Source organism: Orbicella faveolata, unplaced genomic scaffold (assembly GCF_042242905.1).
Source record: "Orbicella faveolata isolate gen_17 unplaced genomic scaffold, um_ofav_v1 contig_2, whole genome shotgun sequence".
In the NCBI taxonomy this organism is placed as follows: domain Eukaryota; kingdom Metazoa; phylum Cnidaria; class Anthozoa; order Scleractinia; family Merulinidae; genus Orbicella; species Orbicella faveolata.
The window spans coordinates 3,225,272-3,250,693 of NW_028301547.1; the positions used below are offsets into that span (position 1 = coordinate 3,225,272).

The 25,422-nt window shown below is 40.4% G+C and overlaps 1 protein-coding gene across 3 annotated transcripts; it reads left to right on the forward strand.

Moving 5' to 3' along the window:
* The first annotated feature begins 877 nt into the window (after positions 1-877).
* LOC110058459 (uncharacterized) lies at positions 878-25,395 on the forward strand. Of its 3 annotated transcripts, none has more exons than XM_089288819.1 (33): positions 879-1,135; positions 1,257-1,447; positions 2,710-2,777; positions 3,325-3,398; positions 3,657-3,739; positions 4,051-4,139; positions 4,358-4,488; positions 5,205-5,337; positions 5,800-5,921; positions 6,438-6,558; positions 7,018-7,155; positions 7,396-7,506; positions 8,056-8,225; positions 8,833-8,992; positions 9,290-9,331; positions 9,413-9,472; positions 10,036-10,161; positions 12,768-12,910; positions 13,405-13,480; positions 13,953-14,072; positions 14,711-14,767; positions 14,984-15,115; positions 16,163-16,229; positions 16,536-16,608; positions 16,842-16,954; positions 17,600-17,823; positions 18,417-18,618; positions 19,085-19,260; positions 19,683-19,930; positions 20,655-20,697; positions 21,928-22,141; positions 23,330-23,443; positions 24,437-25,395. In XM_089288819.1, the coding sequence occupies exons 2-33, from the start codon at positions 1,348-1,350 to the stop codon at positions 24,583-24,585; spliced, it is 3,879 nt and encodes a 1,292-aa protein (XP_089144945.1). In that variant the 5' UTR covers positions 879-1,135; positions 1,257-1,347; the 3' UTR covers positions 24,586-25,395. The 3 variants fall into 3 exon arrangements, with proteins under 3 accessions (XP_089144947.1, XP_089144945.1, XP_089144946.1); XM_089288820.1 differs by having other exon boundaries at positions 13,965-14,072; XM_089288821.1 differs by lacking the exon at positions 23,330-23,443 and having other exon boundaries at positions 878-1,135.
* The last annotated feature ends 27 nt before the right edge of the window (positions 25,396-25,422 follow it).

The window sequence follows — 25,422 nt, forward strand, 5'->3', positions numbered from 1 at the left end:
CTGTAGAACTATATTAGATCATTATAGGGAGTGTTAATAGAATTTATTGGGCTGAAAGAGACTTCTGTTTACGCCGGATAACAGGATAATATTATACTATATTTATAATCAATTTTTTATATTGTTGTTGATAGCGATCTCAAGCAGACTGCCATATTACTTTTAGCAGATAAATCCTGTCATACAACAATAAAGTGATTAAGTATCATTAATTGTGGATGATTTTCACATGTAGTTTTGTTGAGGGTGGCAAGGGTACAATGGGAGCAGGAGGGCTATAATCCTGTTTTATGAATTACTTTTGTTCAGTTCTTACGTCAATTGTCACTGTTAGATCCAGGCGAGGGTTCTGGGGTGTTCTTGCCCCAGCTACCATAATTTGCCAACAAAGCAATGTTGGTAGGGGCAAAATAGTTTTGTGGGCTTATAATGTTTTCTTTAATCTTTAATCTTTAATAAGTATACTCCTTAAACAGTGGAACTATACTAGGAGTTTAAAATAACGTAATAAGAGCGCGTAATAATTCAATTCAATCCAGAATCACGTGGAACCAAAACTGTGTCTTGGCTGTAATTTAAAGCACCCATACATAAGCACACCACCAAACCACTTTTCTGTCTGATACGATTATTTAATGGTGGTCTCAACAAGTCGTGCCCTAAATTTAGCCCCAATGTCTTGGGTACTTTGGGGGTGGGGTGGGCTGTATATTGGTCTAGAGGGATATTTTTAAATCCATAAGATTTGCGGTCTCTGTCCTGTTATAATCTGTCATGATGGGCCATAAATGTGTGTATGAAAACAACATAAAGATCAGCCTAGACGCCGAATAAGTCAAAGCCGTCGATAACAGAGCCCCTGTTGGCGCTTTGGGATTCCGGAAGAGAGGAGCCTGGAACGAATTGGACTCGTCACCTCGGCGATTCGCTGATGCTGTAAACTGTGTTCAAATTGTGGAACTAAATGAAGTTCGTGAAAGTCAAGATCAGCCACGATGACTGGTTTTACTGAGTAGAAAGACCAACGATCCTGTTGTGCCACAGTCAGAAGAATCTGTGGGAGATAGGCACTGAAAATCGAGCTAGGAAATATGAACATGTAACACGGTTGAAGGGATCACGATGGATTGTTAGAGTGAGAGATTTTGTGTTTTTTGGGGGCACTGTAAATATTTTAAAGCGTGGTATGTTTAAAGTATGCGTACTTGACCTCATAATAAATCCATTAACAGTGGCATCGTTTTACTCTTAAACAGCTGTCCCTCTGTGTTGCAAACTACTGCATTGAGCTTGAAGGTTTGAACAGAATTTTACAATTGAGCAGACGCGGGAGTCTTCCTGGAACCAATGAAAGATAAAGTTGTTCATGAGAGCTCACAAAGCGATGAAAATAATGAGGCATTAAATCGTTCCTCTGCATCAGCTATTCCTCCATTCAATATACCCGGTAAGTTGGCGAAGTATTCAACAAAATATCAACTACTACTGCCACCACGAGCATCCAAGCAGTAACTGCTACACTCAGCTGTTTGTTTGTGTTGGAAATTTTGTAAACAACGTTTTGTTTGTTTAAGTTGTCCATTACCCAGGTTATATAGCTCAAGCTGTGAATTATGATGATCTTATTGCTTCATGTAGGTAATTTATACCATTGCCATCGTTTACAAATACCGTTTTAGTGGTTACAGTTACAGGTCAAAGTACTAAGTGAACAGAACTGCTTGTACCTATAATTTGATCGCTGTATCTGAACACCCACAATTTTCTGTACTTGCATGTCAGTTAGTATAGGCACTTGGTTTGTTTCGCTGGTGGATTATATATTTACTGACTTTCCAACTTAGTAAAATGTTCTTTCTGCAATTAATGTGACACGTTTTGTATCCTTACTGTAATTTTGTATATATTGACCTTGCATGGTGCAGGGTCAACTTTTCTTACTTAGGCAGCGGTCGCACTAACAGGATCGATGTTTACATTGGACATAAATTCCATCATCACATGTTCGCCACATGATTGTGTAACCCTTATGTCGCGATCAGACATGAGGGTCTCGCAAATGACTCACAGCATATCATATATCTTTTAGGTCACAGTCTTGCGACCCCAGTAACCCTCTGGGGGTAAATGCTCCGACAAACTTGTGTGAGAATTCAGGAGGCAACAAAAATAAAAAAAGTCAACAGTGCAAGCCATGCCTTGATATTCTTTGTCCCCTGTGGGACATCAGGCAACAACAATATCTCCATTTAGCTCTGTGTTGCACTGCATGTTGTGCCTACCTTACATGTAGCCAGGAGTGGGAAGGACTGGGTTACATCTACACACAGACAGTTGTGCCTTGTCCCAATTAAATTTTACCTTACTGAGCTGGGCTGTGACAGTTTCATGCCAGATAATTTTTGTGAGCTGGCCAGGTTTCCTTCTGCAAGCTGATGTCCAAAGCAGGGCAACCTTAGTGATATAAGCCTGATCTGTTCTTAAGTATGTGGCCCACCCATCAGATTCATCTACAGGTGTTTGATTTTCATTCCAATGCTTTGGTAATCAATCTTTCTGTAAAGGTCCCTATTCAGGATCTTGTTTGGCTAGAAGATATGCAGTTTTTTTTTAGAGACACCCCATTCTGGAAGGACATAATTAAAAATTAAAAAACCTTTTTTGTATTTCATAATTTTTCTCACTGTGACTTGAATGTTTTTCTGACAGACTTGAAGCTATTTGAGAAGGAATCTCGAACAACACAGCTTGTTTTTAGCTACCAAGGAGGGAAAAAGGTCAGTTATGAATTTAAAAAGATTAATTTGGTAAGCAGTTTTTGCTGGATTAATGTTGCAGTTCCTAGAGAGTTATGTTCAAATGTTTGTAGTAGATGAATGCAAAAACCACACAGTAATAAATGGCGTAAAGAGAGTTTGTTATTTAGGGTTTGTCAAGTCTTAGAACTGGCCAAGACCAAAAGTTACATCACATTTGTTGCCAGGTAATAATAATATCAAAAGAATGTGTCATCTCAGATGGCAACCCCAACCTTGTTCCCAGGATTTCTCTATCTCTTTGTCCCCAAGAGCTCTTGGGGGTGGGGAGAGAGAGAGAGAGAGAGAGAGAGAGAGAGAGAGAGACCCTGGGAATGAGGTTGATGGCAACCCCTCAAGATTGGGAAATCTCATTGAATTTTGGACCTGAGGGTTTACCACTGAAAGCTGCAGACATTTTAAATAAAAATATGATGGCACCCCTGCTTAATTTAACTGTTGTAAGTTAAAATTCTAAAAATTAATCTGTAACATTCATTTTAGTTATTATAAATAATTTATATTTTAGGTTCCAAAGCTTAGAGAGCCTAGAAATTTGTATGCATTTTCTAAAGATAAAGGGCAGCAGTCTTCACCAAGATGGTAAGGGAATGTGTTGTTAGCATGGCCTTTGCATAAGTGTTTTGAGAGTACAAATTTTGACAATCTTAATTAATGAGTTAATTAAAAAAATATATTAACTACAGCTTTAGAGAAGTGGCAATCTGTAATCAGACATGTGAAATATTATAACTTACAAAAAAAAAATAATTTAATAAAATTAAATCATTTTTAGACTTTGATCAAAGTTAGCACATACTGTTCTTTGACGAAGTAATGTCTTGGTCTGTACTTCCTTAGGCCATCTCAGATGAAGATTTTGCCGACACGACCCCTACACATACAGTACATACCAAGAAATCCAGAACCATTTGTTAAGCCAGGTATGAGCTTCTCTAAATTTAACAACTAAAACTACGTGCATATGGTTCCCTGGCTTGTCTTCCAAGGACTTCTACATGTACTGTTGTCTTTCCGGCCCTATAAATATAGGGCCTGACAGCCAAAAGTACACGTAGAAGTACTGTAGCTACTGTAGTACTGTAGTTACAGTAACAAGTACTTATTTGTTTTTGAGAAATCTCAAGTGCTATTTTCTTGAGTTGTAATGATCTTATGTTCATGTTTGTGACATGAAGTAACATCAAATTACACAAGCTTTGTTTTTAACCTTAACTTTGTCTATTATTTTCAGAGAAAACATTAGATGAATTGAGTCTTACAAAGCTACCTTGCGAAGAAGGAAAAATTGTTTTTAACAATGAACCAGGTCCAGAGAAATATGTAAGTCAATGGCACTAGTCTAACTGAAGTCACTCTAACTAAAGTCATTATAATGAATTCATTCAAAAGTGTGCAGCAGTTACTGTATCTTTGAAACCTCATTACTGGTAGTCATTCGTGAATAGCCTTGATGTAACCACATGATTTTTGCTTTTTCTTTCATTCTTTCAGTAATATATGATTTAATTTAATATCTTTCTCTCTTTTTTTTTTGTCAGTTTCTCAGGTCACGTGTTGGTGGCAGTCAAATTTCCAACAAACCTTTTTACAAGCTAGCCTCTCCTGATGATGTTACTCTGCTTTTTGAGTCTCGTTTCGAATGTGGAAATCTTTTGAGGGCCATAAAAGTGTAAGTAATAGTTAAAATGATTTTCTTGGTCCATACCAAAATAATTAGTTCTACAGCAACATAGTAGAAACCCACCATACGATATTGCAAATCCTCAAATATGCATGCCTGCTTCAATGTTTCATACATTGTTGACCATTTGTTGATAGATCTCATTAGAATAATATGCCCTTTGAAAAATATTAGGTTAGACCAAGTTATATTTGACTTAAAATACTGCAGCTGTACCTCATTTACTAAATATTCAAACAAAAAAAACACTCTAGGTTGTTGTCTAGGTGATAAATATCTTGTGAGTTACATGTAATTGAATCTATGGAGGGTCCAACATAGGCTTTTTCAATCCCGCATTCTATCACTGTTTTTGGCTTAATCGTGTCATCCCACCCCAGTCAGAATGTTTATCCCAATCCTGCCTGGTTTAAGTGGCAGTTCTTTGTGTAACGTCTGTAACATGTGATTTTCCGTTTTTCATCCCACATCCTGCTGTCAATTTTAAAACTATCCCACATCTTATTTGTCAAAATGAACAAATGCCTTTCCCACGGAAATATTTTTATCCTGCATCCTGCCATTAAAAGTCCTGTCATTCTGTAACCCGCCTTCATTTTTGCTCTCATCCCCTATCCTGCCAAATCTATGTTAGGCCCTCTTTATATCATACTCTAAGTATTGGGTATATTATTTTGTGACTCTGATCTCCTTTCAACCCTTAGTAATGACACTGAATACCAGTTATGGCTGAGAAATGATTTGTATACAAACAAACACACACAGTGGTATTACTTCAGAGTGCAAAATACAAGACCCGCTGTCAAGTATAAGTTTACCATCATGAATCTCCTCAAAGTAAGAGATTGAAATAACTTAGTTCTTAGCATTTCTACTATCGCCTAGCAACATATGGGCATGTCATGTACGCAACAGATGATGATAGCTGTACCTTTTTAAATGTACTGCAGATCTATTATGCTAGCCATTAATCATTTACTTCTGTTGTTATTAATCACAACAGTTTGAGCAATATTTAGGTATAAGATGAGGTGGGTCATGCATGTACGTTTAATTGTGATCTTACAATTGCAGTTTAAACCATTTCACCGTCACGTACACCACAGCTTTCTTTATCACTTCTAAACTGCAGTTAAATACTGGCAATCACATCATTAAGTTATTTTGTCGCAACATTCAAGAATTAACTCTTTCGAGGCTGTTTCAACATACATGTACATGTAGATAAAGTGGCTATGTCTGATTGAATGTTCTGTGATCGCACATACACATATTTTTTTATTTCTCCACATTATGTAGTCTGGTAGCTTGTACAATGAAGGCATGAGACCTTTGTTATACTCTGAACTGGATGCAGCTACAAAGAAGATTGGTTGGGTCAGAACTGGAGACAATATCAAGTACTACAAGAATGCCATCAGGTAAGGCAACCCTAGTAGTTCACTTCTCATTTCCTTTTCTGTCAGCCTAATGGTAACTTGGGATTCTGAAACATTCAATGGGGAGCATTGGTATCCCCTACAGGTTTTTCTGGCCTTGCATGGTAGCTGCATAGTTTTCCCAAGTCTGTTTTTGTGTGAAATTTCAGCCAAATATGTCCTCTTTCAGCTGGAGAAAATAGCTGGTAGTCGGCCCTTAGCTACATTGTATATCCCTACCCCTCCATAGAATGCTACTTTGTTACCTTACCCCAGCAATTCGTTGTTGCCTATTTATACACCTGAGTGAAGAGGGCACTAAAAAACCCAGTGTCCCCTGCTAGATTCTTAATTTTTTTTTTTGGCTCACACCAAAGTCCAGTGCACTGACCAATAGAAATTAAATGTCGGACTCTTTTTAAGAATAGAAATCTCAGGCATCACAAATTTCCAGTTGTGGGAGTCTTTTGTAGCCTTCCTGCAAATTGTTAATGCATAAAGTGTTTCTTGTCATTTAAGGCGTGAAGATACAGCAAAAGACAAATACCATTACTCGTTAACCTGGACCTGTGAGTTTCCTAACAAGGATGACACATATTATTTTGCCCATTGCTATCCGTACACCTACTCTGATTTACAGGTACATCAAGCTTTGAATTTAAGAATATACTTACAGCTGTACCAGAGCTGTCTACAATATGATGTCTTAAAACAGTATTAAGCTACCAGTTTTATTGTTGTCTCACAACCAAGTTACAAACTCGAGATGTATAAAATTGCAACATTTGCACTGCTTATACGGCAAGATTTCAACAGACCATTAGACCAGATGATTGTATGTGTTACCATCTGTAGCGAGATGGTCGGCTGTTATATTGGTTATTGATGAACACTTTAGAGTCTTGCATTGAGACAAGCACTAATTATAAGTAATAGAAAACAACATATTTTGAACATGTTAGTCAGAACTTTTCTTTTTGCATGTTTAAACCTATGTCATTTACCAGCATAATAGATTATTTATGTACAAAGTAATTAATGGCTGTCTTGAGCAAGTCACAGCTATCACAATGTGTTACACATTATTTTCATGCCCCAGGAATATCTTCAAACCTTGAGGAATGACCCTGTGCGGTCCAGAATTTGCAAACAGAGAGTGTTATGCCGAACTCTTGCTGGGAACTTTGTTTATGCACTGACAGTGACCAACCCATCAAGACGACCAGCTGATGCCGAGGTACATTTGTAGCAATTCAAGCTGTCAAATCTGCATGTAAATATAAGTTGTAGTCTTTTTTCAGATAAGTTGCAGTTTATTTAATCCCAGTCTGTTTTAGCCCTCTGTCACTAGCCTGCAAACAGGCTGTTTGCAAGCAGGTTCTTGCCACGCAAAGAGCCTGCTCACAGGCTACTCTGACGCTTTTTCAAAGTGTAGTACTGTACATGTATTTTAACGTTGGGTTCTTGTTATTGACAGGCTAAACAAGGAGTGGTTTTAACTGCAAGGGTTCATCCCGGCGAGACAAACTCAAGTTGGATGATGAAAGGCCTTTTAGATTATCTCACAAGCAATGCTCCTGATGCAAAGGTTTCACTACTTTCTGTTAAATAAATGTACTCTGTTGCACAGGAAGTAATATATCAAACACGAAAGACCGTGTTTGAACACAATTCCAAACACCGAGAAGAGAGTTCAAAATACGATGCGCAGCGGAGTATTTTTGACTAACTTCGCGGTGTTCGGAAATGTGGTCATACACTGTTTTTCAGAGCATTTAGAGTATCCTCTCATTTGAAACTAGAACTAAGGTGAAAATGGAGAATTAAAATCGTAAAAATCTTCATGTACTGTGTGCGTGTTAAGATCAGATATCCAAACACCGACACGGCCATGATTTCCTTTGAATTTGAGAAGGGGTAATCTCAAAATCACAATGACTAAAAATTCTGCTTCCAGTGTTGCGATCGGAGAAAAAAAAAATCCAGAAAGAAAACGAGCAATAACGAACTTTCATTGATATCGTAACTCTGATAAAGGTGGACAGAGGGCAACGAAAATTCAGAAAAAAAAAAAACAGATCAGATTACAAAAAGTTTCGGAAATTATGATAATGTTAATGTTTTTTTTTATTCACAGCTTCTGCGAGACACGTTCATTTTCAAGATTGTTCCCATGTTAAACCCAGACGGAGTTATCGTTGGTAACTATCGCTGTTCACTGGCTGGCAGAGATCTGAACAGGAACTACAAGACAGTGCTCAAGGATTCATTCCCTCCCATCTGGCATGTTAGGAATATGGTTCGAAAGTGAGTAACTTTTATGAGGGTCTATTATACTCTGGCCTTGGTTTGGCGGTTCAAGCCAATTTTGAGTGCCGGTTTGCGGATACATTCACATTAATTATCTGGCGGTTTACGGTTAAGAGTACTTGTGATAATATGTTTTAAAATAGTCGTTTTTTCGCTATATTAAATGATTAAAAGTTTTTGTTGTTAGATTGCGAAAAAATCTAGAGATAATTACGTCAAAAACTGAAAAGCGTGATTGTGCTTTTCTCAACAAATCTACCTCCCTCAAATTTCAACAGGAGCACCTTTCGAAAATCAAAGTTCTCAGAAATTGTTTGACGTAGAATTTCCAGACAAACTACTTTGCGCCACGAGCTCGATAAAACAAGACGGGTCGACAAAAGCTTTCACTTGATCGGTACGAAAAACGTTCACTCACGTTTCACAATGAAATGATGTCAACTTTCTCTCACTCAAAAGCCTGTTTGTCGATGGACTTACATGTATGATAGTAGTCCATTGGCGCTGAAGAAAATCTTGTTCAGCTCACGCCCCTTGAGTGTCTCTTGTCTTATCTGGTTCTTGCATCGCTCAGCCTTTCTTTCAACGTTTCTTTCAAATGCAGATTATTGGAGGAACGAGACATAACGCTATATTGTGATCTCCATGGGCATAGTCGCAAGCAGAATGTTTTCATTTATGGCTGTGAAAATCGATTTGACCCTCTGAAACGATTGAGGGAAAGAGTCTTTCCCGTGATGATTTCTAAAAACGCGCCAAGCAAGGTACAGTGGTAAATATTGTGTATGTTGGAGTCTTTTCATCTTTGTTCAACATTTTGTGAAAAACCATTGAGTTACTAAACAAAGAATGTCATTTAAGATTAATCAAGTTACAAGGACGCTTCGTTCAAAAAGAAAACAACCGTACGTACAGTCGACCCGAAGTTTTTTCGGGGGAAAATAATCTGACGGAAACCTTGCGGATGCAGCACGTGGCGGGGAAACGGTAGTTTTCTACTTCTAAAATAGTAAACTTGATTGTTATAATTAAACAAAAAATGTCTTTTTTTCTTCTCACAGTTTTCATTTAGAGGCTGCAAATTCAAGGTGCAAAAGAGCAAGGTTTGTAAATGATGGCAGTTGATCAATTTAGTTTAATTCTTTGCAATTTTTGACAACTCGCTATTTATTTGTTACTCACAGGAAGGCACAGGTCGAATTGTAATGTGGAACATGGGAATCTTGAACAGTTTCACGATGGAGGTATGGAGGTCAAAACGTTATAGGCAGATCAAAAAGGCCCCAGTAGAGGGTGGGAGACGGGAAGGGGGGTTTGTGAGTGTCCCATGTCTAATTAATTCCCCGCCCCCAAATATCCTGTATCCCGTTGGATTTTTTTTACCATATATATATGGCATTTATCTCGAAAACCCCTCATAGGGCCTCATAAGAGGAATGCTTTCCTTTGTATACACCAAGCTCTACTGACAAAAACGACCGCAAAGACTTGATAGAGTAAATTTTGCGTTGCTTTTCACTTTTAAGTTTGATGTTTTCCTTGGTCATTTTTCCACTTCAGCTAGGTAATGCCAACTGCAAGTTGTGTGAAATCTTTTCTCTAATTTAGCTGTTTGTTTATATGTCTAAAATTGTTGTAAATGTATGTTGATGTTGTCGTTTCATCCAGCTCTAGAGAGTCTTTACTTCCTAATCGCTTCCTGTCATTTTCTAAGTTGTGTGCTCTGAAAAAGAAGCAATTTCAATTCTTTTGTATTTCTACGATCTAGGCATGTTTTTACGAGTCCCTCTTCTTTCTCTTTCACCAGGCAACCTTTTGCGGCTCATCGCTGGGTAAACGGGCCGGATATCATTTTAACACAGCAGACTTTGAGTCCATGGGATATCACTTATGTGATACGCTGCTTGATTACTGCGATCCTGATGATTCCAAGGTAGTTTGATTTTGCGTTTTTTGTAGCCTCCATAGCAAGCGTTCCGGTGCGAAGAGATTTCTCCAAATTTCCACAACCTGCTTTGTCGCCCTCTTTTGCTCCCGCTCCAGTTGGCGCGCGGCCAGAATACAGAAAAAGCTCTTCGTACGGGAACGCTTGCTTCGCAAGCTGCGTTTTCTTTGACCAGTTGTATTTTATGGTTGAGAAACTCGTACTGAGAACTCACTGGTCCTAGGGACCGTTCATTTTTTATGAGGGAGGGGAGGCTGGTGGGATTTGGGAAGCACCATTTAAAAATCGCATGACCCCCCCTCAGCTTACCAATTTTTTCACATGGCCCCCCCTTATAGCGGTCATTTTTTGGGATGACCCCCCCCCAAAAAAAAAAATTGAACAAACAATATTCAGATTTCAACTTTTTTAATACTTCTCTATTATCCCCCTACTTCACGTTATTGTGCTCACTATGAAGACAATATTTACAATCTCTATACGACAGAGAGCTGTTGTTTAAAAAACAAATCAAAAGAAAGAGAAGTCAATTTCGGATCTCCTAGTTGTGGCTCGCCCTGAGCGTGTGGCATTTGGCCTCTCATTGGCATCTTCCTCATCTGAATTGATGAATGCAAGAATGACGTCACTTGAGTCATCTTCTCCCCCAGAGTCAATGGCATCACTGTCATACTCATCATTGTCACTTTCATCCCTTTCACTGCTGTCAGCACTTGCCCTGTTGTCATTTTGTGTCAATGTCCTGGCATTTCTCAGTGTTGGTTGGCCAGCTCTGAGAGGACTCTTCTGCTGCAAGCATGAATGTCTTACAATTGCCTTTACTTTCTCACTCTTGCTGGTTTTCAAATGCTGCTTCACCCCGTGGTGTTTTGAGTACTTGTTTAGTTCTGGAACACGTAGCTTTTTAAGCTTGGTTAGATCTTCGCACAACTCAGTCCAAGGATAATCCTCCTCCCTACTTAACTTTGCCTTTTCTTCTGCTCTCTTTTTCCTTTTAAATTCCAGCACTTCAAGATGCTGAAGATAATCCACCACAAACTTCGATTTGACAATAAACTTATCTGCAAATAGAGCAACGCTCTCTGGGTCAGATAAAACCAGCCTGTCACTTCCATGCTCTTTCTTCTTTATATTGTTAATCCAATCGGGGAAAGAGCGCATTACTACATGAGCATCATGAAAGAGGCTCATTCCAAAATGCGCAATAATGGCGAAAGCGACGAGTCGTTTAAGAAAAGGTTTACAGCTGAACGATCCAGGCAGTTTGACATCTTACAAGCAAAAGAAGCAATCTTTCTAAGTGCGGATGGCTGTTCAGAAAGGGTGAGTGAGTTTTCCATGCAAGGGTACCAGTTGAAGTCCAGTGATGGAAGAAAACTGAACTTCTCCATCAAAGAGCACAGAGCAATGGTGGAAAAGTTGAATGTCATATTGAAAGATGTAAAGGAACACGATTCCACACTCTTTCAGTCCAATGGGCTTGCTTTAAAGCAGGGCGAAGAATTTGCCCACAGTTTTAATGTAAAACAGATCAAATGTACAGAAGCTAAGTTGACGAAGGTCACGCAGGACATGGAAGCACTAGAAAACAAGAAGAGCAATTATAACAGCATATTCAAAGGCATACTCAAACAGCACATCAACAAAAGGAGAAGGAAAAAAGAAAACCGCAGAAAGTCAAATGAAAGAAAGAGGAAGCGGACTGAAAACAACGTCCAACGAGTCTATGGAATCTGTGTTGGAAACCCATTAGGAAATGATCTTCCACAAGGCCTTGTGTACCCTCCTGGAACGGCCGTCCCGGAAGAGTGTCTTAAAGTTGAGGATGTTGCGACGTCGATATTTAGAAGAGATGGACCATACATCGCACAGCTCTTGGAAGGGAATTATTTCACCAATGCTGCAAGAAGCAGAATCACCACCAACCTTGAGCGGGAAGTCAGAGATTATGTTTACACCTTCATGTACCCTGAAGAGTACACTCTGACGGAAAGCATTGCTGCTTCTTGCAGCATTGGTGAAAGAGACTCCCATAGCAGCACAAGCGGCGACGAAGAACTCGACGACAGCGGAGATGAAGATGAGTGCCATTGAAAGTTGCATTCAAAAATAACAGTGTTAAATACTTCTTTTCAGTAGCTACAAATGCTTTTTGTCGCCAAACGTTTTTTTAAAGCAGAAGGAAAGTTTGTAATAAATTTGTATCGTGCCTTCTATGTTTATTCTATAGCAATTTTTTTGATATTCAAACATTACGCCATTTTAAAGTTTTACTAAAATATTTCACGTGACCCCCCCTTTCCCCTTATTTTTTTGGGATGCCCCCCCCTCGAAAGCCATTTTTTTTCGCATGGCCCCCCCCAAATCCCACCAACCCCCCCTACCTCATAAAAAATGAACGGTCCCCTACTTGCCTATGATCAGTTTGAACGAAACGGAACGAAATACAATGCAACGCAACACCTCAAATCTTTGGGACATGAATCTTTTCCATCATTCATAGAAGACTATTTAGTGGTCACCTAAGCATTAACAAGAACAATGATTAAAGGAGCCCATTCACGGTATTTTAAGCTATTTTGTGTTATCCACAGTATGTTTCCATCTTAAGCGAGCTGGAGTTGAAAATGAAGGCAGAGATCTTAGAAAAGATGAAACGTAGAGGCATCGCAGCGCCCAACCTGACCGAGTCTGACATAGATCTGGACCTCAATTACACTTCTGACATCGAATCAAGGTAAATTATAATGCTACGGTTCTACAGAGGTAACTCAACGCCTGTTAAGTTTGGTTCTTTAGTTTTCCCGACTTAATATATGTCTGAAAGATAACTTCAAGCCTAAAGTCTTCCGCAATTTTGAGAGAATTTTCAAATATCACTTGCAGATTGTAAATTCTTAATTGTACTCGCGTTCATACGATTACCTATACTAATTACTAAGGAAGGATGTTGTATATTCTGAATTCGAGCCAAGTGGTCCATCAGGCCGGTGCTTATCTCTGGTTTCAGTGGCATGAAGCGACTAGGAGTCGCAGGGTTACCCCCAGCATTAAATTCGCCTGTAGTCATTTATACACCAGGGCGGAGAGAGGCACTGTGAGAGTAAAGTGTCTTGCCCAAGGCTTGAACCCAGTCTGCTCGATCCAGAGACGAGCGCACTAACCCTGAGGCCACCGTGCCTCCCACAAGGATGTTTATAACTGAGTACATTTTCTGCATCATTTCTTCAGCACTGGTGGCTCGGACAGCTCTGTGTCAGATGGTCTGCCCATGCATCTTATTTATGCTCCTGAAGGACTCAAAATGGTAAGACAGATCAGGAATGCTTACATGTAATGTTCGATTATTTGTATTACTACCAATGTTGGTATCGTCTTCTTCCTTAAACCCCGCTTAAACCTAACCATAAAAGAAAACAAGAGATGTCACGAAGATCGTAGTTAACTACATGTAAATAGGCATGCCAGTGTTTTTAGTAAGTCACGCGCACATTTAGGTGCGTTGTAGAAATATCTTATTCAACATAAAATGATTTTTCTTTTAAATGCAAATTTTCTCATGTTTCATCATCTGTATAACTATTTCAGACTCGATTATCAGCGAAGGAGAAATCGAGCGAACCCCTGTTTTGACCTTAGTCGATATTTAGCTATGCTTTTAATCAATTAATACATTTTCGTACGGGATCTAACTTTTCTGACGATATTTCTTCTGTCAAGCTGGAATGATCTCTGCGCTGATTCTGTCTTTGTATCATATTATGTTGTAAATGAAATAGTTTTCTGACCAGGAGCCAAGGAAGAAAAAGCTCAAGTCGAGGAAAGAACGAAACAAGCGACGCGCAAAGGCCATGAAAGTCAAGGATGTGTTACTGGCCGATATTGCCACTCGATCCGCGGTAAGGAACATGACATTGTGTAACGAGATTCGCGTGTGCCTTTGAAATAATATATCAAACACGAAAGACCGTATTTTACCACATTTCCAAACACCGAGAAGAGAGTTGAAAATACGACGCACAGCGGAGTATTTTTGACGAATTTCGAGGTGTTTGGAAATATGGTCAAACACTGTCTTGAGTGTTTGATATATCTTCTCAATCGAAACTAAAACTATGGAGAAACGGAGAAGTAAAATCATAAAAATCTGTGCTAATTAAGATCAGATATCCAAACCCCGTGATGGATATGATTTTCTTTTTTTTTTTAACTTGATGAATTATTAATGAGTTTGAGAACAGTTCTGCGACTTTGGAAAAATGCTAGTTGAGACAAGCGAATATCTCGCATGTATTCCTATCCCGCTCTCCTCCAGGTCAATGTTGGACAGATAAAACTGCTAGTACTTCAGTGGTCGAATTGATCGAAATTTCAGGTAGCTGCCCAACTCTATAGCACATTGGCAAGCTTTCTTGCAGTTTGCGTTTAAAACGGTAAGACTTGTCGCAAGAAGTACACTCCGCCGCAGATTACGGATGAGTGTTACTTTACAATTGTTTTACAGTTCTAACGTGACACTCTTCTTTTACCATTCTAGCAACACCAAGATCCGCCAACTGAAGTGAAGTTAATGTATCAGAAACATCATCCCAAGGTGATTATTTTATTGTATTCCGTAGTTTTAAAACCAACACAGCTAGGAAATTCAGTACGGCTATTGATCACAAGACGGTCAGGGTGAACGTCTCTGTCTCTACCTGCGAATCTACTACTAACCAAAAAGATATTACATAAACATCAAAATGGTCTGCTTTTCATGTTAAAGATACATGTATTTGATACGATTTAAAGTTTTGGAATTTCTATTCAGCGGTCTGCTCAGCCCAGTCCTACGCGGATGAAGTTGGACAATCCTCAGCCTCGGAAGCATGAGCACAAGGACAACAGTAGATCATGTACACCAGTCTCCGGCGCGTTCAGAATGGACGGCACCGGATGCAGGGTCAGTAGTCATAGATTTGAAATTCAAACAATAAAAATGTCAGGAAACGAAACAGAATGGGCTGGTTTTTGAGGTAGAATCCGCGTTATTGTTCCTTAGATTTAGATCGTAAAATACGGCTTCGGGTCCGTAAAATTACTGGGACTTTCGAGAAAGGGGCTTCTTGTCCCAACGTAGCTAAGCCATGGCACGAAGGCCTGTAAAGCTTTCGTAGATATAAGAAAAGAAGCCGGCACCTTCTTCCGTTGTTTAAGATAGTTTGGTTGGGCTTGTCCTGAGAAGGGATTTTGTATCTCGAAGAGTCAAGTTGTCTTTAAGAGTAATTATGGTACCCAGATTTCAAACATTTTAGGCACTGTTAGTCGTTAAACAACTTCTTACCATTTTTGAAGGACGCAAATTGTAAAACATGCTCTAAAGTAGAAAGCTTACAATCAAAAAGAAACTTATAGATAGTGGCAGAAGCATATCACCTAGAATAGGTGATATGTTTCTGATAGTGGTAATTGCCTCCAGGGTGGGATTGTTTTCGCAGGACATTAGATGTTTGAATCTGATGCGCAGGTGGATCCATTTGCGGAGATGGGACCGTAACCCAAAGGTGTACTCTGTAACCTGGTGATCTAACTACCAACTGAGTTGATACGATGACTGCTGTCAATCGCGTTGGGCGGGGGGAGGGGGGGGATGGGGGGGCACTTCCATAGAAAAAGGACGGTGAAGCTCGTCGGAAATTTCAAAAAGCATCACTAAGAGGTACCAAGCTCCTGCTTTGTGGGCGTGGCTTGAAATTTTTTTCTCCCCGAAGAGGTACAAATTGTCTTTTAACACATTATTTCTTGTCGTATTTTTCGGCTAAACACCCTAAAAGTTACTGCAAAAGCTCCTGCTGTGGACCTGTTGAGGCTGAAGACTCTAAGAGGTTACAAACCTGCTTTTCTAACCCCTAAAAAGTACTACGAGCACCCCCGTCCTTTCTATACGAAAGTCCCCCCGGGCTGTCAATATGCTACTTTAATTACAGAACTTTACTGGTTTTTTTTTTAGCATGAGTACCTGGAAGCCGTGACCAACGCCTACATGATGAGTGGAGTGCTGGTCACCGAGTCTAAAGGTATTTTGTTTGGATATCTCCCTTGGAGTCGTAATGCAAAAGCGTTTTGAAGAAGCTGCGTCACAAATGGTGCTTCTCGAGTTTCGTACAGCATAACATCTTCACTGAAGTTCATTGTTCTTTTTGCTGCTTTTCTGTTATTAATTCGATGTTTCTTGCGTTTTAGTGTTACTTTTGTATGCTGGGACGTTTTTCAAAATTTCCTAGCTTTGATGTGAATATACCGTGTGGTACAAAATAATAGGATCTTGTTCGTTTTGCACGTACATTGTTGTTTCGTGTTTTCCTCTGGTGCTGTCTCAACAGAGGTTCCTCATTTTCGTTACACTGATGGTACTACTTACTTGAAGGAAGCGACTTCGCCTGAAAGGACTGGCAAGTAAGTTTATAGTCTGGAGTTCGTAACCGCCAGAACTAGCCTACACAATCTGTGAAATGGCAAGGGAAGAAAAACTATACAATGAAAATAGACTTAATTATTACTGCTACAGAAACTTTTAAGCTGCTCATTAGCGATACACACAGCTAAGTAACTATCACGGTATACGCTGTTTAGATACACAGATATTATAAAGGTGTTTCGTTAACTGTTTGCTTTGTTTCTTTCGTCAGCTTGAGTCGCTGGTCCGTCACCAGTCCTCCGCAACCTCAAGGCTTTGAAATAAGCGAGGAAGAGGGACACTTCACGGTGTCTTATTTGGCCAAGCAGCTGGAAAGAAGTGCTGGTAGGTAGTATGTTTTTAGAAACAGCATTTTTCCTTTTTGTCAATTCTGTAAGCTCAGTAGTAGCGTGGAGCATATGCCAAGTTTGCAAAGAAGGTCATTGGTTTGTCTCATTTTGGGAGATCCTTAAGATTTGTTTTCGATCAGCTTGTGTCGCCAAGTCAACAGTTTCCTTATACCGTAAACTGCCGCTTATAAACCTCTGGGCTTACACAGCTTCGTAAGGGCTTTGAGATGGGCTTGTAAACGGAGGGGCTTATATCCGAGGGGGCTTATAACCGGAATAAAAAAAAATGGTTTTGAAACGAGCTACAGCTGCACGTGTTAGTCGAAATAGATTTTTAATTTCCTGGTAATTAAGCTTTAGAACATCTCAAAACAAGGAAAGCTAGAGGTAGGCTTATAACCGGAGGTATGTTGTGGTTAACAAGTAGATGGGCCTATAACCCGGGGGGGGGGGGGGAGGGTCTCATAAGCGGCAGTTTAGGGTATTCCAATACTGCACCAGGCAGAAAAGGTTTCAAAATACAAAAAGGAAGAGAAAAGCTAAGGCGCTGTATATCTTTTCTACACTCAACTAGTGAGGCATCTCATAAAACTCACTGTTACGTTCTGTTTGATTAAAAGTGATTTATTTTAATTCGTAGAGTGTACATCTCCGGCTCCCCGAAGTCGAAACGAAAAGCGAATCAGCTCAGCTCTGGAATTGGCGCGAAAAATCACCATGTACAACAACCGCTACAAGGCGGCCGGGATAATCGGGCAGGAGACTGAGGTCCAGCCAGCTCCTTCACTCAAACCCAGGACCCCCGTTCAACCATACCCGTACTTTCCGTGGCAGCCTAAAGGAGACTGTTTGTCCAGTACTAAGGTAAGCGAAGGTTTTTTGCTGCTAGGTCACTCACTGGAAAGATAGCCAGCTATGATATGTACAGAAATGAAATTAGCAGACTCGTCCAACGGAAAGTTGGTATAATTGCAGCGTTTCCTGTGATATATCAAACACGAAAGTCCGTGTGTGATCACATTTCGAAACACCGAGAAGACGGTTGAAAATACGACGTATGGCGGAGTCTCGAGGTGTTGAGAAATGTAGTCAAGCACTGTCTTGAGTGTTTGATATATCAGTCTCTCAATCGAAACTAAAACTAAGGAGAAAACGGAGAAATATAATCATAAAAATCTATGCTAATGAAGGTCAGCTATCCAGACGCCTTCACGGTCATCATTTGCTTTGTTTAACTTGTTGAATCATAAATGAGTTTGATTTTAGGCTAAGAAAGTAAAGAAAATAAATTAAAACACATTCATGTAAACCAATTCCATCTTTCTCTTTTCATTTCTGGAATGTGGTTTAAACTATTTGAAATGTAGAGAGAAATTTTAGATACACGGTTTGCGTCGTTCCTCAGTAAAAGATATGTTTTAAACATGTTTAACTTGCTGTTATGCTGGATTTTCTAGGCGCGTTTGTATGAACCGAAACCTGTGAAAGAGCAAGAACTGAAGAAGTCTTTTTCCCAGATGTCCCTGGAAGAAAGGAAAATCAAGAAAGTCAGTCAAAAGAACTCCACGCGAAAGAAAACGGTGTCCGCGGCGGCTGCTGAACGTACAAACTGGCAACAAACAGAGGAACAAATGGCGTGTCCGTCCAGCAAACGAGAAAGTATGGAATAACTGCTGAATTTCTTTCTGCATGCACCTAAATCACTCGTTATATTGCTTTTTCATACAAGAATAGTAGTATTTTCGGTAAGTTGTTTCCAACGAAACTGCGTATGTTGAGAATATGACACTGTGTGTATCGCCAGCAGAGTGGGCCGAATCGTGTTAGACCATGGTATTTTTTTCAACTCATTGTGTGTAAGATGTCGTTGATGACGATTCTTTGCGCTAAATCGCTTCGCAATCGGCCATTTTCGAGTTACCTTGTGCCTCTGTTTCAAAGCGAGTACTCGTGCAAAACCTTTCGTACGAAAATGAGTTTGATTTGCATCAAAATGAACCTGTAAAGAATGCATTTTCATATGAATGGTTTTGCATAAGACTCGTTTTGACTCCGAGGCAAAAGGCAACTCGGAAATGGCCTATTGCATTTTGATGACTCTTACACGAAGCCTATTTAAATTCAGTTCAAGAGCTCGAACCAACAAATACTACTCAGTTCCAGTCTCCGAGGCTGCCCGCGACTACAGAGCTTAGTGCACCGGACAATTACGTGCAACCCGCGCCACTTGTGGGGCCCAGGCCCATGAAGAAATACACCGGCAATGGACAGGCGCCACTAAACAGGAATCCTACTGGTTTGGTTAGTGAGATATTCACTCCTTTCTGTATGTTAATTAACTTTAACCTGATTGTTCGAGTTCTTTAAAAAACAGTTTACTTTCTTCATATTATCAGCTTATTTTTTGAAACATTGTATGATGTTTGTTCGCAGTAGCTCTCAGAGGTTTTTGATTATAGACATTTATGGAATTGTTACATTACGAAAGTAGATTACAAATCACAGCAATAAAACGTTTCAAAAACCAAGTGAATTGGTTGCTCGTGGTCTCGGCTTTAATTGATCAGTTGGAAAACTTCTGCGTTGAAGTCAACTTGAAGAGAATGCTAGCAGCTACGACAGTAAAAGAAATTGTTTCAGACTTCAACACCAAAGAAAACACGACGAGCAGAATGTCTAAGAACCTGTGCTGATAAGCAACTGATATTAAATTATTTTTTCAGAGGCCAAGCGCAATTGACAGATTCAACCCTTTAACGAAGCCCAGTTCTACATTGGTGGACACCCCTCGTTTCACAAGTAACAATCCTACTCTAGTGACCGGACGCCATTCACCTGTTTACGTGGCTGTACCTGTTGACAGACCCCCCGTGAAGCTCAAGCCCAGGATTCGTGCCACTGCGCAGGACACGAAGGACATATCTACCATAAACGAGCTGAGGAGCAAACTGTTAAATGTCGACGACTCGGGGTACAAATCGATATCACCTAGAGTCCATCGTGACCGTTATTTGGGTCGTCACACAACACATTTCTTCCCATAATGTTGCGTGACCTTCCAGTTAAGGCTACAAAGAAGACTTATGTAAACTATAACGGAACCTAGCCTTACGGCCAGCCCCTTAATACGGTCACTTCGTTATTATGGCCATTTTATTACGGCCCCTGCGACGAAAGCTTTTTGGCCGTTAATACGGGCAGAGTGTTTTTGCGGCCCGTCGTTGGCCGGATAAATGAGGCTGTATTGTACATGTAATGTGGTGGGATTTTCAGCGCTACTTTACTAATCAGTAAATTGAAGCCAGGCCCTCCTGAATTCGGGAGTTATTTTGACAATGACTGTATTAAGTCGCACTCAAGAAACTGAATAACGTGTTGTCCGACAACTTTGTTCGTCAAAAAAGGCTTTTTTGAAGAACAAAGTCTCGATGTGAGAGCGCGGGCAAGTTGATATGTCTGGGCTCTCATTGATAGTAAAAATTTGGTCAGTCCGCGTGAGAAGTTTTGAAATTATGAGTTATCATCTCCATATTGGTGGTCATCACTTAAGTAAAAAGTGAAATATTACGATCTTTTTATACTTAGCCTGCATGCTTCGATAGTATGGGTGCGAGGGGAAAAGAGTTTTTATCAAAGCTTTTAGTTCTGGCCTTTTATTTAACTAATCTACTTTGTGCGTTTTGTTTTTGTTGCAGAACATTAGTCACGTATGCTTTACAGAACCACGAAGAGGACGAGGTGAGGATTCTTGTCCAGGGTCCGAAATTGCGCTTTCCTGGTCGCCAATGCGACTAAAAATTTTGCTCTGACGCCAGCGGGCGATTAACTATTTCATGCCACGATAATTACACAAACAATAACTTTGATTTTCAGCCAAATCGATTAAAATAAAATTCAAAGCCGCCCGCCAATTGGTCACTTTCTTTTACCTTTCCGCTGCTTTTGAAGTATAAAACCGATTTTCCTGTTATTATAAATCTACCACAATGTTTTACAGCGAAGCTTCGCCGTCATGTTTTTACAGCGGTTTCCCATAACATACGTATTGCGGGCGCAAGAGGCCCCATGCGTTCTTTCGCCATGAATATTTATTCAGGCGATGTGGTGTCCAAAGCTGTTCTGAAATCTTTCCGTAATTTATTACAAGGTGGAGACGGAACATCCGCGAAGAAATTAGATGAAGATTTAGATATTCTCTGGGCGTCAAAAGGTGGAAATGTAGATGGCGACCACATTTTTCCATCTGGCGACTGAAAAAAAATTTCAGTCCCTAGTTGACGCCTGCCGAAAAAAGTTAATTTCGGACCCTGTTATCTTACCAACTTATTTCATCTGACGTTATTTTGACTCTGAAAGACCCGCAATCTCAAATATCTAGGAATATATGGTTTCACGCGCACTGAATGGCAGATGTTGTCGGAAAGTCACCTCTAGGATTTTCGAATGCAGTGGTTAGAGTACTATAGAAGCAGTAGAGCACTTTTCCGTGTTCACATAGCCTCATCTAAACAAGAGGGGGATTCCGAGAATTCGAGACAGTTATGCAAACCTTTCGAGAATTCTCCCAGTCTCCCAGTCTCCCAAGTGTCTAAATGCTCCGTGTTTAAATGCTCTTATCTAAACACACCTATCGACCAATGAGAGTGCGCGTAGTATCTCAGTTATTTTATTAAAACGTTTACTTGTGGAGGTCTAAAATATAAACTTCAGTGTGGTTAATCTGCTTCTACGGCTTTTAATGTGTTAACATTGTTGATATCACCATGCTAGTTCGATTTGGGATACATCAATTTTCCCATAAAATTATCAAACATCTCTTTGTATATCTGCTCTGAGAATTTCGTAGTATATCAAATAAGACAATATTCCATAGTTGATAGTTATCTTTTTTTCTCAACACTTGTCTGCTTGGCAATGTAATTCATGTTAAATCTGTTGATTACCGAGTGTTTTGTATATTTACTTTAGCGGCCCGCTCCAAGCAGCAGTGAGAGCGAGAAAGATGGTACAGCTTTTGCCACTGAGCATGCTCCGTCCGTCAGCCCGCGGAGGAAGAGAAACGAAGCTGACGGCGTTACTATGGCCACTGGTTTGATCCCCTGGGAAGACGAAAGTATTCAACATGTTGGCTTTGTGACTGGAAAACATGGCAGGAAGTCCCAGTCTCCAGGGATATCTCCCGGTAGGTTGAGAACGATGTATGAGCGAGGGACGATTGGTGAGTTAAAACCTTTGCGTGGGTTTCGTAATGAAGCGCAAACGTGATATTGCACTTCTTAAAAGAGCTCCGTCATTTCTTAGAATGATTTCAAAAACAGCTTAAAACACAACTAGATTGTATTATTACGGGTAATTTATTCCGGTAACTCATCGATGACCAGCAAAAACTGACTCCAAGACAGGGTTGTTGGTCGTTGTTCGAAAGCCCGTTAACGCTAAGGTAAGGTAAAGTCTGCATACGAGCCAAGTGGCCCATCAGGCCGGAGCTTATCCCGGTTTCTGTAGCATGAAGCGACTAGGAGTATTTCTACTCCCCCCTGGATGGGATGCTAGCCCATCACAGGGTTACCCCCAGCATTAAGTTCGCCGGTACCCATTTATGCACCTGGGTGGAGAGAGGCACTTTGAGAGTAAAGTGTCTTGCCCAAGAACACAACACAATGTTCCCGGCCGGGGCTCGAACCCGGACCGCTCGATCCGGAGACGAGCGCACTAACCATGAGGCCACCGCGCCTCTCACGTTAACGCTAAGCCAGGGTTAAAAGTTTATCAAAGTATTAAAGGAAGTATTAATTTTTCTTGTGGAAAAAAATTCACTGCTAAGGTTTTTGTAGTTTCGAGATCAATCAAACTCAAATTTGAAGGACAAATAATATAAACAGAAAACCTCACCGAAAAGTTACAATATCTTTAATTAACCCGGCCCAGGCCTTCATATCCTCTTTCCTTTCCGCCACCACAACCCCGAATTTGACTATCTTTCTTCGGGTACTGGCCACAAATGAGAACCCATTGTTTAACAGTATTGTTTGTGAGTTACGTGTTTTGATGCAGGCTTTTGCTTCTAATAGTTAGGTCACTTGTGATGGTTGACATTAGAGTACACCAGGGACAAGCCGATATTTGTTTATTTTTGTCAGGTCTAGAGCGGTTATCAATTGAGTGTCGTAAAACCAAAACCAAACCAGTTACTTACCAATTAGACTACTCAGTCAATCTAAAACCGAAGTAAAACCAAAACCAAAACCAAAGTAATTGCCTGATTACTTTCCACATTCAATTGAAAACCGCTCTATTGTGAACTTGAATAAAATTAACAGTGATAACACTGCTCAGTTTTGCTGTCGACTGATGCATAGTTTCGCTTTAGGGATAGTCCAAATTGGGAAGGGACTCGAAGAAGTGGGGCCTTTTTCTGGTGACTCAAAGAGGTCCACTACGCTTAATAAATCACCTCAAAGTCCTCCCAGAAATCAGGAAACGGGTAAGTTCTTTGTCATTGATTTTGTGTTCTGCGCGCATCATACGTATTTCGTGTTAAAGGCGACGGATTTCCTTACATTTTTAAGTGGAGCAAGAGAGGTGATAGAGGTACAGATGGAAGGGACTAACTTCAACTGATTGAAATGCTGCGGAACAAAATCAAAATGGTGAATTTTTTTTGGTTTATAGCCGAATTCCCCCCACTGCTTGACTTACTTAAGAATGTAGACAGATGAGAAAACAAGCGCCAGTCTATAGCGAAATCCGGTTTCGGAGACCTGAGTAAGCCTTCGTCTCGAAGTTCCCAAGCAACTTATCGCGCTCCAGTCCCGTGACAATTTTTGGATAGTCTGCTGGCAGCCGGTTTTTTCTCTTAGGGTCACTTAGACGAGTGTTCAGTCATCGCGAACGCAAAAAGGCAGTATGGCGGTGGCCGAATGGGGAAGAAGGCGGGACGAGAAAAAACCGTCTGCGGGCTCTTTTTAACTTTTCAAACCCGAGTGGGGAAGAAGGCGGGTCTCGTCCCATTCCCCTTTACGCTAAAGCGTCCTTCCTCATAACCCCTGCTGAATTTCGAGAGAAAAACAGACTGCCAGCAGTCTAATTTTTGGAGTACACGCGCTATTAATAAAACTCGGAAATAACTCGGTGTTGTTGCTATAGAGTGTTGAATGGTGGGATCGATTATGAATACTATGGGATAAGTGTCGATCGCAGTGGATCGCAATTGTGTTTCGATATGATCGCAATGATCGTAGGCGATCATAGGCGATCGCAGGGAATAGAACATGGTTCTATTTTTTGCGGTCCCAATAGATCGCAAACTATCGCGGATGCGTGTTTCCATATGATCGTAGATCGCAGAACCCACGATTCTGCGATCATATGGAAACCAGAAGATCGGTCAGAAACGACACTTCATTTCCGTCTGTAAATCGGAAACTATACGAAAGAGCACGTCACTTATAACATGCGTACTGTGGTGTTTTTCCAGGGGCAGCGCCGTCAACAATTTCGCTGACTTTCCAGTTCGGCTCCGGCGCCTCACCTCGAGAGCAAAGTTCTTCTCCGCCTCAGAGACCCGCGATCTTCCCACCGCAGCTGAAAAACTTCTTCAGACCTCACGGACCGCCACACAGATAGCAGTGGTCAGCGGGATCACTTGAACGAATGTTAAACAGTCGGTTGAGCCCGCGACAAATGGTCTGAGCCCGCAATCTTTTTCAAAGTAGTTGCTTGGCAACGTTGGTCTTATGAGGTCAACATAACGTGGCACCTTACAGAGTGTTCGCTATTGAGCGCATTGATCTTTGATTGGTGGTTTGAAGCATTGGGAATTGTTCAAATGTTACCGAACATTTGCCAGGAAAACGTCATTTGACTTTATTTTGACAAGCAAACCGAAGAACGAGAGAATGAAGAGAATACACCTGTCGCGTTTTAAAACTAATGGATAGAAGAAGAGAACACCATGTTTTATTTGTCATAGAACCTCTAACTTGTGATCAGGCGTTCTTCTCTTTCGCCGTGAAAAACCCGCCTGATCGCCGATAGTTAAGCCACAGATCAGAAACTTCGATTCGATTGTTGAAGCAGGTGGTACAATACAATGTAATAACTTTTATTTCATCTCAAATTTAAGATAGCAAGATTGTTAATTAATATATTCGAGAAATAATGTGGTTATCTTTTACCGACCAGTCCAGGACGAATCAAGACACTTAGAAATGGATAGTGAAGCTTTCACACGACATTTCAGTGTTGCTCGTTATTACTTTCCGCAGATCTGATGGTAATTTAGACATCACATGCAGCCGCGAGCAATACAGTTGCCCCGCTCACTTGATATTTTATGTCACAAGACGCACGGTTGAAGAAGTTCAGTGACTGCTTTGTTTGAATGAGTCAAATTTATTTTCTGTACATTAAAATTGGAAGCAAAGTGTTTTACAATGAAGTTGTTCCTTTTGTGACTTTTGT